This window comes from Archocentrus centrarchus, chromosome 3, assembly GCF_007364275.1.
Source record: "Archocentrus centrarchus isolate MPI-CPG fArcCen1 chromosome 3, fArcCen1, whole genome shotgun sequence".
NCBI classification, from domain to species: Eukaryota; Metazoa; Chordata; class Actinopteri; order Cichliformes; family Cichlidae; genus Archocentrus; species Archocentrus centrarchus.
In genome coordinates, this window is record NC_044348.1 from 37574 (window position 1) to 52871 (window position 15298).

Sequence of the window (15298 nt, forward strand, 5' to 3'; positions counted from 1 at the left end):
GTCTACGCTGTCTGAATGTGACTTACCTCTGAAACAGCGGTCTCCTGTGATGGGTTCACCAACACAACCGTCTCGAGGACATCACTCTGATACTGGAGAATTCGCTGGCCTGTGGGAAATAGATGCAAAAAAACCTTAAGAGGTCATTAAATGATCAGCAATGAATAAGAAGCAAAACAACACTGGATTAAGATCCATTTGCTGCTCCTACATCAGGAATAGATCCACAGTGCTTGTGCAAAAAGAGTTCCTGGTACAATACAATTGCAAAGTGCTGGGTAATTGTATCTTCTAAACACTGCTCCTTTGGTTCCACAATATATCTTTATTATTCCTCCTGAAAGATTGGCTGAAAGGAATCGGCACCTGCTTGGGAACCTCTTAAATGTCTGCCAACTGGTCATTTATAACAAACTCCAGTTCTGCAGCCAGAATTCAGAGAAAACTGGGCCAAAATAAAACAGTTATAGCCCTGCTGTAGTATGGTGAGGTTTACCTCTTTTTGTTGATGCTTTAACTGTTACAGTCAGAATGCTTACATTATAAAAACTGCTGTTTCCACAGATAAACTTTGGACAGTTTGGGGAGAATCAGGTTGGGTCTTGTTTTGTTTTGTCTGTGTTAGCATGGCGCAGGAAATAATCCACTTCAGATGTGTTTGCAAAGCTAGAAATACTCTGTTTGATTTTTGGCAAAGGAGCTAAAATACCTGCCAAGGTAAAGCGTGCAGGAAGCGGTGTACAAGACACCCTAGTTATAAATGCTCTCAAATATTAGCTGCACTATTCAGATAGCACCTAATGTCCAATCTGACTGCACTGGACATTTACAAACTCACATTTCCCTTCTCACATGCACCTCCATCCAGAAAATCCCAGAAAAGTTCACGGCTGTAGAGCATCATTTATGTGAGAGGCATGGCAAAGCAAGTTCATATTTTTAGCACAATCAATATCAATGCAGTTCAAAGTGCTTTACGTAAGGCATTAAGGAAAATGAGCATCATAAGACAATAGAGCTAAAAAGTAATCTTTATATAAAGAATTTTAAGCCTTGAAACAGGATAACCAACTATGAGGTGAACTATAACCATAAAAAGATTTAATTTGAACCAAAAAATAAATAAAGGAAAATGAGAAAAAAGGCAAGGGTACAAGACTGTATACAAATACTTTTAACACTGAAGGAACTACTCATCCCATAGTGCATTGCAAATCCCAGATTCCACAGGGAACAACTTCCAACCTTCTTGAATTTAATCCTTTTCATTATTGTAGTGTTGATTCTAGTTGGCCTAGTTACAGCACCGAGATTCATTCCTGACTGCAACCACTGCTCTTCTGGTTTCTGAAGTTTTGCTCTCACCAGGCAACATGACCTTCGTGGGTTTAAACATTTCCATGGTTACAGCAACCTCCACCAATCAGAGACATTGCTGTTTTAGTTTAGGGTTGTGAGAAGTTCTTTTCCACAAGCAAATAAAACACATATTTGTTAAAACAAGGATGACATCATACAGACTGGTGGTTTCTACAGGCGCGTACGCCATTGTTTCACAATGTCATAGCTTGTAGAAAGTCTGCTTTGGATGGTTATAACATTATAGCTTTATTATAATCAGTGATCCTGGGTCTGTGCCTTATGGATTTTCAAATTCTGTTATTTAATGTCTCTGTTTGATTCTTGTGGGTTTTGCAGTTTTGAGTTTTACTCCTTTTAATAATTCCTGGTTGTTAATTTCTTTATTTGATCCTCAGGCCTTCTTACTTTTGCTATCTGAGTTCTGTTCTGGGTTCTAGTATATTCATGTTTACAGTAATTCTTTGTTTCACTCTGTTCTCTGTGTCAAATCAACGTTTTTAGTCATTTCCTGTTTTATTTTCCTAGTTTTGTGTGTTTAGTTTTGCTTCTCCTTGTCTTGTCGGTTTGATACTGTTCACCTGTGTTCCCCAGCTGTGTCCTATTCTCCTAATTGCCTCATATGTATTTAAGCTTCATCGTTGTGTTTTTTTCCAGTTCTGAGTTTTCCAGTGCATGTTTTGGTTTGTTTTCTGTGGAGTAACAGCAATAAAGCAGAGTTCTGAGTTCCATTCTCCTCTGGACTTCTGTATTTGTGTCCACAGCCTGCCTGCCAATGTGGTTCCAGATATGTTAACATACTGTCATGCTAGGAAATGCTATCATTGTAGCATGTTGGCATTTGCTAATAAATTCATCTGGCTATACGTACAACAGCTGAGATTGCTGGAAATGTAATTGGTTCTGCAGATACTGGCTCATATACCAAAGTCTTGGATGAAGAGAGAGCCAATATCAACCAGTATTGGCCTTGTTTTACTGATATCTATCTGCAAATAAGATTAAATAAAGACTTTAATCCCAGGGGGTAGCACTAAGATGCTTCCATGCATCCCTGAATGCACGGAAGCTGTCACTGGATGCATTTTGGAACTAGAAGTTCACCCCAGAAAAATTCAATAAATTGTAAGTGTACATGTGGTAGACGCATGTTTTTCAACCTTCTGAAAGTACAAAACATCGGCACCCTTCTAGAGCCATCAATTTTGCAGAGGCTTATATAGGAAAACAATTTATCTATCAGCTGACAAGGACTGGTGCATTTAGATAACACCTTATAATGTCCAGTCAGCTTCTTCCTGCTGGAAAAACCCAAACCTCAAGTCCAGGAAGTAGTTTGTGTATGTAGGTAACCATAGTATCAGGATCTCTGGCCTGAAAGCGAATTTGTTTTTGTATCGGGTTTGACTGTGGTAGAGAAAATGGCATTCAAATGAAATGGTTGGGGACTTTTTGCCTTTAGATTTCAGCCAAAACGGCCGTAAAATCAAAGATTGTACACCTTTTGTAGGCCCTTCCTTAGCCTGTGACTTAAAAATCAAATAATTGTTCAGTTACTACATCCATCCATCCATCAATCCAGCCATCCTTTCCCACTTATCCTTCTCAAGGTCACAGGGGGCTGGAGCCTATCCCAGCTGACATGGGGCAAGAGGCAGGGTACACCCTGTACAGGTCGCCAGCCTGTCGCAGGGCTAACACAGAGAGACAGACAACCATTTACACTCACATTCACACCTATGGGCAATCTAGAATCGCCAGTTAACCTAACCCCACTAACTACATGTCTTTGGACTGTGGGAAGAAACCGGAGTACCCAGAGGAAACCCACGCAAACACGGGGAGTACATGGAAACTCCACACAGAGAGGTCCTCTCCTGATGCACCAACAGTCAAACACTGTTAAAACAACTTTCTGGGGACCAAGATTTTTCTGTTATATCCAACAGAAACACTACAACTACATGTATGTTGAGTGGTGCTTCAAAAGGATGTTACTATATCAAAATTTTTGCTATAAACAGAATTGTTATTTATATCAGTGTTTGTATTATTTTAACAAGAAGACGATCTCTGTCTCACTCTCCACCCTGCCAATTATGCCCAGCCATGGTTGTTGAGTTGTGAAATATTAACAAAAATGTATCTCTGCTGCTTGCCAGTAGTGACTTAAATTATTCTTAATAATATAGAACAGTTCATTAGATACCTGTTTGTCTTTTGCTTTATTTCAAAACCTGTTTTAAAGGCATCTTTATCAGCTGACCTTGGACACAGCCAGAAAATCTCCAATATGCACAGCACAGCTTTGAATGGCGATTCTCTGCTTAAGCTTTTGGCATCAGTTTGCCTTTGAAAATCTGAACTCATGAAAATAGGCTTCAGAGGAGACACACCAGTCTGCTGACAAAAAATGGACTCACGAAAAAAAAAAATCCTTAGTGCTACCGCTGAATGCCTCTTTTCCACTAGTACCTACTTGTCTCGACTTGACTCTACTTGGTTTCGTTTGTTTTCCATTACAATTCCATTTGTATGCAACACAATCACAAACAGTTGCTCTGTCTACCTCCGTCTGGATTCTGTCATCAGCCACCAGTCACAAAAACCTCCGTGTTGGTTAGTATGTAGCCATTTTCGTCACATTTTCAGCTCGACTCAGCTCGCTTGGAACTGCTTCTAAGTAGGAATTAAAAAGCCGGTACCAGGTACTGCCACCTAATGGAAAACCCTAAAAGCCGAGTTGAGTCAAGCTGAGTAGGTACTTGTGGAAAAGCGGCATAAATGATGTCAGTGGCCAGTGTTTGTCTGTTGTGTCCAGTCAGTGTTGGACACGCTAAATGTTCAAAGATAAAGAAGTGAAAGACTTTAAAGCAATCTATCTGCATCAAATACTGTGGCAATACTGAGTGGAATATGTCAGTATTGCAACATTTGCAAGAACAATCTTTAACATATGGCTGTGCAAAAGCATCCTCAGCCCCGCCCTCTCATCACAGTCTTTTTTTCTTCACTGCCACTAACTAAAACTGTCATGACGGGAGGGGGGGGGGGGGGTGTTAATCTTACAGCTACGCTTTTGTCATGTACAATCACAACAACACTGAAAAAAAATCCTCAGCCACAAGTCTTACTGTCTTACTGGCTGTTGCTATGGGGATGCTTCACTGGCTCCTGCTGCTGCTAGTTGAGTTACACTGACCCAGTCTTGGCTGAGGGAGACGCATTGCAGCATTTCTGTGAGAGGGAGGGGAGGCTCGCATTGGCATGAGAGCACGCAAGCAGCATTGCAAAGTATAGGAGGTAAAAGCAAGTGACAGAGCAGCAGCAGCTTTATAAGTATGTTGCCAGTTCATCAGGAGACTCTATATTTAGCATAAAAGATGTTGTTCCTCAACCTTGAAAACGTGAAGGAGCTGACATTGGCTATTTATGGCTCCTTTCCCTGCTGAAAGAGAAAGGCAAGGTTAGTGAGGGGAGGAAAAATAATCAAGCACTCAAAGAGAAAATGACATGCCTCAATATTCCAAGGTTGCATGTTGGGTCAGAGATAATCCATAGACATGTTAGGGAGAGACAAAGGTGGCTCAGCTGACATGTCATAATCAGGAGCGAACTAGCAGCCAGTGTCAGTTTAATAGCATGTTTGGTGAGTAAACACATGTGGCCCAGCTTTATAGATAATGTGAAATCCATGAACAATCTGCATTTGCTCAGCTGCTGATCAAACAATCAGAGTGGAACTGGTGGTCTGTAAAAGCACCAAAGCAGTGGCATTCATTTTCTGCAGCATGAGCACTGTATTTTTAATGAATTAACTGGTGCTGAAAAAATAACCAAAGATGCCTATTAAGGCATATTAATATTCTTTTTATATATATATATATATATATATATATATATATATATATATATATATATATATATATATATATATATATATATATATCTCCTTTTCAGTATAAATAAGGAAGATTGGAGGATCAAAACTGTGCATATATTTTATTGGCGTGGGTACAATTTAATAGTACCAGACGATTGGCTCTCTGTGAGCCACTTGAAGCTTTGTTTGCTCACAATCGACACACAATTGTGAATGAAAGTGTCCAAAACTTATTTTAGCCTTATTTTATTAATATTACTGAACACCAACAACTCACTTAATTACACAGCTGAGGAGCCTGTTAACGGTTTAAACACCTATCTATCCAAAATTTATCGAGTGAGCTGCCAAAACTGACAGATATTGATCAAGTTAGAACCCTGCAATGAATTTGAAGCCTGCTGGACCTCCAGACTGTGTCAAAGTCAGGGAGTCACAAACTAGTATTCATTTCCTTATTCTCTGTCATGTGTGTGTGTGTGTGTGTGTGTGTGTGTGTGTGTCAAAAAAGAATAATTTGTAAATCTAGGGGCAGCACCGTGGTTTGTACTGTTGCCTCAGGCCTGGGTTCGAATCCACCTTGGCCCAGGCCTTTATGTGTGGAGCTAGCATGTTCTCCCCGTGTCTGCATGGGTTTTTTCCAGGTACTCCAGTTTCCGCCCACAGTCCAAAGACATGCAGTTAGTGGAGGTTAATTGGTGAGTCTAAATTTCCCACAGGTGTGAATGGTTGCCTGTCTGGGATAGACTCCAGCCCCCCTGCGACCCCGAACAGATATGCGGAAGAGAACGGATGGGTGGATTTGTAAATCTCATGAACCCAAACATTATTCACAGTAGAACATAGAAAACGTATCAAATGTTTAAACTGAGAAAATTAAAAAAGTTTGAATGCTGTTTTCCAATAGGAAGCAAGCACTGAGGCACAGAGTTAATAAAGCTCCAGATTCTTTCAGCAGCTGCGGCTGTTCTGCCATGTGTTACAGTTTAAAGAGCCAAAATTCACAAGTTCTGTGGATCTTTGGTTAAGCTGAGCACATTAACACAAGGAAAATGTAAGAGGAGGGTTAACATGTTCTCAATAAAAGTACATGTTGAGAGTCTTTGATGGGCAAAGAAAAATGCAGGATGAAGACACTGAAAACAGACCAAACCTCACATGAAGAGTCCTAGTGAAAAGCTGCACAAGTTGAAAACCAAAAATGAATTGTTTTGGATGTGCTTGTGTCTGTTACAAAAAATAATGGACAGAGCACCGTGGCACATTTAAAAGACCAGAGCTTGATCCAAAACAACAGATACTTGGGTCCCAAAACAGGGTTGTTATGTCATCACTTAAAGAACAAATGAGTATCTAAAACTCAAAGATTCACTTTAGTAACTACACTGTGCTGTAACTTTACCTCTATGCTTAACTCTTGTTCAATTCAGTTCAGTTTTACTTATATAGTGACAAATAACAAGTCACCTCAAAGTGCTTTATACTGTAAAGACAAGTCCCTACAATAATACAGAGGAAACCCCAACAATCAGACGACCCCCTATGAGCGAGCACTTGGCAACAGCGGGAAGGAAAAACTCCCTTTTAACAGGCTCAGGGAGGGGCAGCCATCTGCCACAACCTGTTGGGGTGAGGGGAGGGAGACAGGATAAAATTCAAAAGTAATAACTGTATAAGGTTAATCCCACAAAATCATGGAAAACAATTATGCCAGTTCCCCAACCTTTGCAGTGTTCAGATGTTTTCTTTAGTCCAAACAACAGTTAGAAAAGCATTCAGAGCCACATCCGCTGCCAACTCCACTAACTCAGAGAAATTCCTTTCAAAATGACTTACAGGAATCATCATCAGCTAATCACTGCAGAAAATAATCAAAAGGTTTGTCAAGCAGTTACAGAATTGATGTAAATTAGATACAGCTGATTTAATGTGCTGCCATTTTATGGATTGTTTTAATTAAAGCTGAATCATTAGAAGCTGGAAAGATTCAATGAGAGAACTATTATTGTCACAAATTCAGATATTTTAAAAACCTCAGTCAAGACAAGGTGATGTTGATTGGTCAGCAAGAACTCTGATCTCTGATATAGAACTGTGCCAGTCTTCTGTGTTTAAGCCTGTAAGTTGTGGCTGCTCTATGACATAATATGTGTGGATGAAACAAAACAGACGTTTCCATGATTCTTCCCTGCTCCCTCTGCGTGTGTGACAGAACACTCCCACTCCAGCCAACTAATATAAATGCTCTGCATGTCTGAGAAGCCTGTTAACCGCCTCACACTCCTCATCCCTATTTGTACTTAATAATGTGTATGAGGACAATCTGCTGTAAGGCCACTTCTGTGCCCACACATCATTCAGGCTGTTATCATGGAAACAAACGCAGCCCAAACGTAGTCTGGGCCTCAGTGGCTCGTGCCTCTGATCTGGCTGAACACCATGCACTAATAAAGGGAGATTAACTGAAGGATGGTGGATGCTGTGGTAAAAATATGACCGTTCATTAGCCTCATTGGCTCTGACTGCATAATGACCATCACTGTTGCGTCTGATGGAGGAGAAGAATATAGCTTCAGGACACTGGCTGTATAGAATAAAATGGACTTAGCCACCATGATGTTGTGGTGGCTCGTGAATATTTGTTGGTTTTGTTGTGTTCTTTTGTGTTTTAGGTTCACTGCTTCCTTCTGTGTTCCCACTTCTAAGACACCTTATCATGAAGGGAAAGCAGGTCATCTGCTAATCAGAAGGTTGATGGTTTGATCCCTGGCTGCTCCAGTCCAAAGTATCCTTGAGCAAGATACTGAAGCCAGGGCTGCTCCGGATGCATTCAGTGGAGTGTGCCTGTTAGATAGAAAGCACTTAGATGTAGAAAAAAGTGCCTGTATGAATGTGTGTGAATGAAGACGTGTTGTGTAAAGAGTGCTTGAGTAGAAAAGTGCTATCTAAGAACCAGTCCATTAACCATTTATTTTTCATGTGTTCAGTGTTATTTCTCTTTTAGTTACTTAGTGTTTTACTTTTAAGACTAAGTTTATGTGTCTTGCCTTTGTTCCTTTTGCCTTCTTTCCTGATTGTCAGCTCAGCCTAACTGTTCCCACTTGTGCGTCAGTTGCTGATCAGACCTCTGTGTGTACTGAGTCTTGTTGTTCCCTCTGACTTTGTCAGATTGTCTGTTTTTCCTCCTGTGTTCCTGTGCTTCTTGCATCCATCTCCTGAGCATCCTGTTTGTGTTAGGTTTGTACCTTTTTTTTTTTAAAAAAAAAACCTAACTTGAATTTAATTTATCAGCTTTTTAATAAAGTTTGCCTTTGGTTCTGTCTTTTTTGTTTCTGAAACTTGCTTTTGGACTTAACATTTTGAAACCTCAATGTTAATATTTAAGACACCCCGATGTTGATTTTTTTTTTTTTTAATTTCTAGAATTTAACTCAAAAAATCTAAAGCACAAAGTTCTTGGCTGGCTGTACTACACAGCAGGCTATATTATTTGTCAGATTCCATTAAAATTTCATTAAAAATGCTCCAAAATGCACCTACAGCACAAACACGGCTGAAAGGTCTGATTCAATGACTCCCTTTAGTGACAAGCTAAACACACATCAGGAAGCCTGTCAATCAAACCCTCTCCCTTACTTCAAGTCTTAACAGTATTGAATGAGATGAATGAGTTGAATTCTGGCATAGAGATGGATGAGAAAAAAGATCACCTCCTCAGAAAGCTGTTATTAAGACAGATTCAACAGGTCAAGACAGATTTTTGTACCAGGCTGTAAACATGCTTTTTAAATGCTACAAATGGAAGCGTTTTAACATGGAAGCCAATAAGAACAGACTTTGTTTTGGAGTCTGCCTCTAATGGCCACTAGAGGAACTGCAGTTTTCATGCTGGCTTCATTTTTTACCCCAGAGGTTGCTGCTTGGTAATAATCTACTTGTTTTGGCTTTAATATTTTTTTCTTTGACCTTTCCAGACAGGATTTTTGTGGGTATTCTAGGAAAACAGCATTCTTAAATTTAACATCAGCAACAAACTTGTTTCTGCTGTGTTGATTATTTTTCCTTCTGTTTCTTTTTCATGTGAAATTTTTATTTTGATAACGCTCAAACATTTCAGCATTCTGCCAGTGCTTTCTAAAGCTATCCACATATTATGAATAAAGCGTCTTATGTTAGTATGGACTGCATACACACAACCTCTCTGTTGCACAGTCCTGTAGCAAGTTGTTTCTGCAAGACAGTGTAGAAGTAAAGCTTCCCCCCACACTTGAAAATCCGAGTGAGATGTCCACTAGTGAGTGGGTTTTTACAGCATTGAGGAATACATCCAAAGCAGAGCCAGCCCACACGCTTCTGTCTCTGGTGCATGATGGGAAGTGCTTTGCATCTTCTATCGTCCGTGCAGGCAGCGGCACATTTTCTGCCAAATCATTTCCAAGCTGAGGGCCACAGTTTCATGCACTAAAATGCCACCTAAGTGGGATCTCAGCTGTGTGTTTACTTGTGAAAGTAGACCATGTCCCATATATGTCACTCTGTGTGCCTCTACATAGCCTGATTCTGCTACAGCCTAACTGTGGTGGTTAAAAATAAAACAGGAAAATATTGCCAGTGGCAGTTCAATATTTCCACCGCAAAGAAAAAAATACAGAAGTGATGAGGAGGAAAAAGCACTGCTGACACACACAACGTTATTCTGCTCTGAGAACTTGGACTTATTCAGTATATCCAGTAGGAGCTAAGAAAGACTTCAAAACTCATTTTTAATAAAAGTCAAGCTATCAGATAGTTTTGCTCTCTGCAGCTCTTATAAACAAAGTAATTAAAAGCTGCTTATAGTCTCTGGCAGGTCTTCAGCTGTCAGCAGCTTATGTTTATAAACTACTATATGAGCTTATTCATTTTCAGCAGCTACATGATGAATGATGCTGCCCTTCTGTAACAAAAGCAATAAGCTGCTCTTGTTATGACTGGTCAGAATGTGAGAGAGGGACATTAGTCAAAGGAGGGAAAGCTGGATGTGAATATAATGAGTTCAGTTACTGGTATGGTTTTATCAAGCTGCAATCATTACCTCATAAAAAGTGTTTCTCATTACTGTTTATACAAGAAGCACTCTATCATGGTCATAAGTAATAAGTTAATACTGTTTATATAGGAAAGCTATTCTAAGTCTAGAAATGCTTCTATGTAATATAGTGCTGCTGATAATGCTAGAAATCTGGGAAAGCAACAGACCAACATTCGTGTTTCCCTGAGGATGAACCGTGTTACTTTAGATGTAACCAGTTCCAAAGAGCAAACTGTTCTCAAAAACAACTATCCATTGCTATGAATGCAACATCTAAGCTCTACAACCACCTGTGACAGTAACATGTTAACCTCTTTTATACACACTCTAAGATGCCTACACCAGGCTAGCAGCGAGAAGCTCCAGGAACTTGAGTTGGTGGATGCTCGATCTGACTGCTGAGCTCAAACACGCAGTTTTGTTTTAATTGGTAACAAAAGCCTCATAGATTTTTACCTCTACTCATTCACACAGTAGCATTGCTGTTGAGACAACATTTCTGTGTGTTCTCTATGGGCTGTTTTTCACAGACTTTGCTGTCAACTGGTAATACTTACATAGGTTACCAAAAGCCAGCTCTGTATGATGGGTTTTTGGCCAGTTATGATGGTATATACATGTTACAGTTCAGTACAATATTGCTGACTATTAATTATGCAGGTGATATTGAGGAGTACTACAAAAGAAATGCAACAAGGAGTGCAATGAATTACTTTCTATAGGGAGTAAATAAGTAAATAAAATAAAGACTTACACCTCTGATCATATTTACAGAATCCTTAGAGGCTATTTTAATCATCAAGATGACAACATATTGTATTTATATTATATTGCTGATTCAGTGTAAAAATTATTTTCCTTATTTGCAGCTGTTTTGGATCCTGGGAAATTATGGGCCGCTATTCTCTGGAGCTTGAAAAAGGCGACTGGACTTCTTTTTGTTTCTTGAAGACGTTTCACCTCTCATCCGAAAGGCTTCTTCAGTTCTCAACCAAATGGTGGAGAGACCCAGGTATTTAAACCCCTGTGGGCGTAGTCCCCTGGAGGTGGTTATGACCCTCTATTGATCATGTGCTTGAACACATGTGCCCAGGTGTGAAGGGGGCGTGGGTCATATTTAATCAGTGGTTTCAGTTGAAACCAACTTAGGACTCCGCTCCATTGTTTCCTGTGGCCTATTGAGGTCACTGGAACAAAGGTGTGAATGGGGGTTGAGACGTCTGGGAAGGGAGCTCAGGACAGCACTGTAAGCGGGGGAAAGTTGGTGACGTAATCCACCTCCTCTGTTCAATGATGGTTGTTCACAGTGGACATAGATGGCTTCTTTCACTCCTCTTTCAAACCATCTGTTTTCCCTGTCCAAAATGTGGACATTGGCATCCTCAAAAGAGTGCCCTTTTTCCTTCAGATGCAGATGTACTGCTGAATCTTGTCCTGTCGAAGTGGCTCTTCTATGTTGTGCCATTCGTTTGTGAAGAGGCTGTTTGGTTTCACCAATGTAGAGGTCCGAGCACTCTTCACTGCACTGAACAGCATACACTACATCGCTGATCTTGTGTTTGGCGGGTTTGTCCTTGGGATGAACCAGTTTTTGTCTTAGGGTGTGACTTGGTTTGAAGTATACTGAGATGCCATGCTCAGTTTCTCTGACAAGCCTGACACATATGGGATGACAATGTTGTTCCTCTTGTCCTTCCTATTCTCTGTAGTTTGTGTTTGGCCTTCATTCCTGTGCATCTTAGCTGATTTGATGAAGGCCCAGTTGGGGTAACCGCATGTTTTGAGGGCTTTCTTAATGTGTGTGTGTTCCTTATGCTTCCCTTCTGCCTTAGAGGGAACACTTTCCGCACGGTGTTGTAGGGTCCTGATCACCCCAAGTTTGTGTTCCAGAGGGTGGTGGGAGTCAAAGAGGAGATACTGGTCTGTGTGTGTGGGCTTCCGGTAAACTTCAATGTTGAGGCTTCCATCTTCCTCGATAAGCACCGCACAGTCCAGGAATGGTAACTTGTTATCTCTGGTGTCCTCCCTGGTAAAACGTATGTATTTATCCACTGAGTTAATGTGACGAGTGAAGGCTTCTACTTCTTGGGTTTTGATTTTGACCCAGGTGTCATCTACATATCTGTACCAGTGGCTAGGTGCCTTCCCTTTGAAAGAACCAAGAGCTTTACTTTCCACTTCCTCCATGTAAAGGTTGGCTACAATGGGAGACACTGGGGAGCCCATGGCACATCCATGCTTCTGTCTGTAGAATCCATCATTGTATTTAAAATATGTTGTGGTAAGGCAGAGATCTAAAAGTGCACAAATCTGATCTGGGGTGAAGCTGGTTCTGTTCAGTAAGGAATCGTCTTCCTGTAGTCGTCTTCTGACGGTCTCCACTGCCTCAGTTGTAGGTATGCAAGTGAAAAGTGAAACCACATCAAAGGACACCATGGTTTCATCTGGATCCAGTACAAGATTCTGGACCTTGTTAGTAAAATCTGTAGAGTTTTCAATGTGGTGGGGTGTGATGCCAACAAGCGGTGATAAGATGGTGGCGAGGTGTTTGGAAATGTTGTAGGTGACCGAGTTTATACTGCTGATAATGGGTCGAAGTGGGACTCCTTCTTTGTGGATCTTTGGGAGTCCATAAATGCATGGAGTGGCTTCTCCAGGGTACAGGCGGTAGTAAGTGGGGCGGTCAATGGCTTTTTCCTTTTCAAGTTGTTGCAGGCAGCAAACAACTTTTTTCTTGTAGTTGCTTGTGGGATCACGTCTCAAGACCTCATAAGTATTGTTGTCACTGAGGAGTGTAGTAATTTTGTTGTGGTAATCCGATGAATTCAGCACAACCGTGCACCTCCCCTTGTCGGCTGGCAGTATGGTGATGTTTTGATCCTTGCTTAGGGCTGTGATGGCCTTCTTCTCCTGAATGGTGAGGTTGGACGGAGGAAGTCTTGCACTGGAGAGAGTGGCTGAAACTTTCATCCTGATCTGTTCTGCTACAGGATGAGAAAGTTTGTTACCTGGGTCTCTCCACCATTTGGTTGAGAACTGAAGAAGCCTTTCGGATGAGAGGTGAAACGTCTTCAAGAAACAAAAAGAAGTCCAGTCGCCTTTTTCAAGCTCCAGAGACTACTATGACCTGGATAACTGAGAATCTACACAGACATATGGGCCGCTATCTTTATTTTCAATTAAAAACAATAAAGAAATGGGTTAAAAATAATTTAGTTGATGGGACACTTCATACTGTTCAAAGATGCTTTGAGGAGTCTGGAGGAATTTTGAGAACGTGTGTTTTTAACACCCTCACTGAAGTTTGTCCTGTTCATTTTGCTGGTTAATGTACATAGCCTAGCTTAATGTATGCTATCAAGGGTTTTAAACTGGGGCTGAGAACCCACTGGACTTTACTCATGTTTATTTATTTTAGAGGTTTTTTTGTAGCTTAGCTGCACTTTAAAACAGACAATAACCTGCATATCGTAACTATAAGCTAACAGAAAACACATTTTGAGCATTAATGCAACTAGGTTATGATTTTTGTGGTATCTTTGCTGTTTGCACTGAGTTGTGACCTCCAGCTTGCACTGGGGTAGTTTGCAGCTAAATGCAAAATGGCTTGGATGAGAATTAGCACTTCCATGTTTGAAGCGCTGGTGAGCTCAAACTGCTTTTTAGAAGCAGTTTTATGTTGAAATAATTTACAGTCTTGCACCAACTAAGTGAAACAGTGCTCAATCACTGTTGAGTCTTCATCCTTCACACAGTACAGAACACATAAACTAAGATGAGAGGAGAGCACAAACACACTGCTGTAACTATGGAGAATTACATTTGAAGTGAATCATGACTCAAAGGAGCAGGGGCCAAGAGTTAAAAAGAGAGTTAAAAAAAAAAAAAAAAAAAGCACTCCAGTATTTATTTCCTCAGAGGGACATAAGTGTGAAGTGTAGTTGATTTGTACCTGCTGCTTTTCCTGTCAGATGTATTAACACTGATGCAGTTTCCAAGCCTTGGGGGAAATAATCAAAGCACTGTTGCTGAGCCTGTGGCACAGCAGCAGTCCTAATGATATTAAAAGCTACTTGTTTGAAAACTATATCGATATTAATGTAGTTAACAATAGATATGTGATAGAATATATTTTGCTCTATTCAAGATGGATGGATGGATGGATGGATGCTTGGATAGTGGGTGGATGGATGGATGGATGGATGGATGGATGGATGGATGGATGGATGGATGGATGGATGGATGGATGGATGGATGGATGGATGGATGGATGGAAGGAAGGAATACAGCATGAGGTGAGATCCCAAACCTTACTACCTTACCAACAAAGCTGCTATATTTAGACCTCTTAGAGAGGAGGAAACACTTTAAGCTTATCTAAGCAGGCAAAGCTGGAACTTAATATTAATATCTTCAAAATGTCATTAACCCTCTGAGGTCTAAGTCATCATAACCTTTTATTTTGGAGAAAGGCAAAAGTGATTTTTGGAAACAATGTGAATGATCTTTTGATGCTAGTTGGAATGATTATTTTCTTTGTTCCCTGATTGCCAAAACATGGGAGACCAATTTAATAAAAGCAAGATTTACACACTCTGATTGCCTTGGGTTAGAGTTAGAGTTAGGGTCATCATTCCTCTGAGGGTTAAGTAATAGCTCCCAAAGTTTGCAGATGTAAGCTTTGAATCCTAGTCACGGGCTGTCAATGAACTGAATATTTAAAAAAATCAGACATGTTAGCTTTGTTAGTTAATACTGCTGCTGCTGCTACTGGAATTTGAATTAATTTATTTTGCTGTCTTATGCAATTTAATCATTTTTCCTTATTTGCAAAAATCATAATTTGATAATTATATTTATTCTGGCATCCTTTTAAAACAAAAAACTGTGAGACCTTCAAAAGAGAGGAGTGTGAGCAACTTGATCCTGATTAAATGAAGGTTTTGTCATGCTTTGTTAGAAGGAAGCGCTTGTTTAAAGCACTA

The 15298-nt window shown here is 40.3% G+C and overlaps 1 protein-coding gene across 2 annotated transcripts in view; it reads right to left on the reverse strand.

Annotated features, from left to right (window-relative positions):
• The window catches only part of map1aa (microtubule-associated protein 1Aa), a 49408-nt gene that overhangs the window by 11057 nt on the left and 23053 nt on the right, over positions 1-15298 (reverse strand). For both annotated transcript variants that reach the window (XM_030719102.1, XM_030719107.1), the window contains one exon: positions 27-109. In XM_030719102.1, the coding sequence (XP_030574962.1) occupies positions 27-109 (83 nt within the window). The remainder of the gene's footprint in view (positions 1-26; positions 110-15298) is intronic.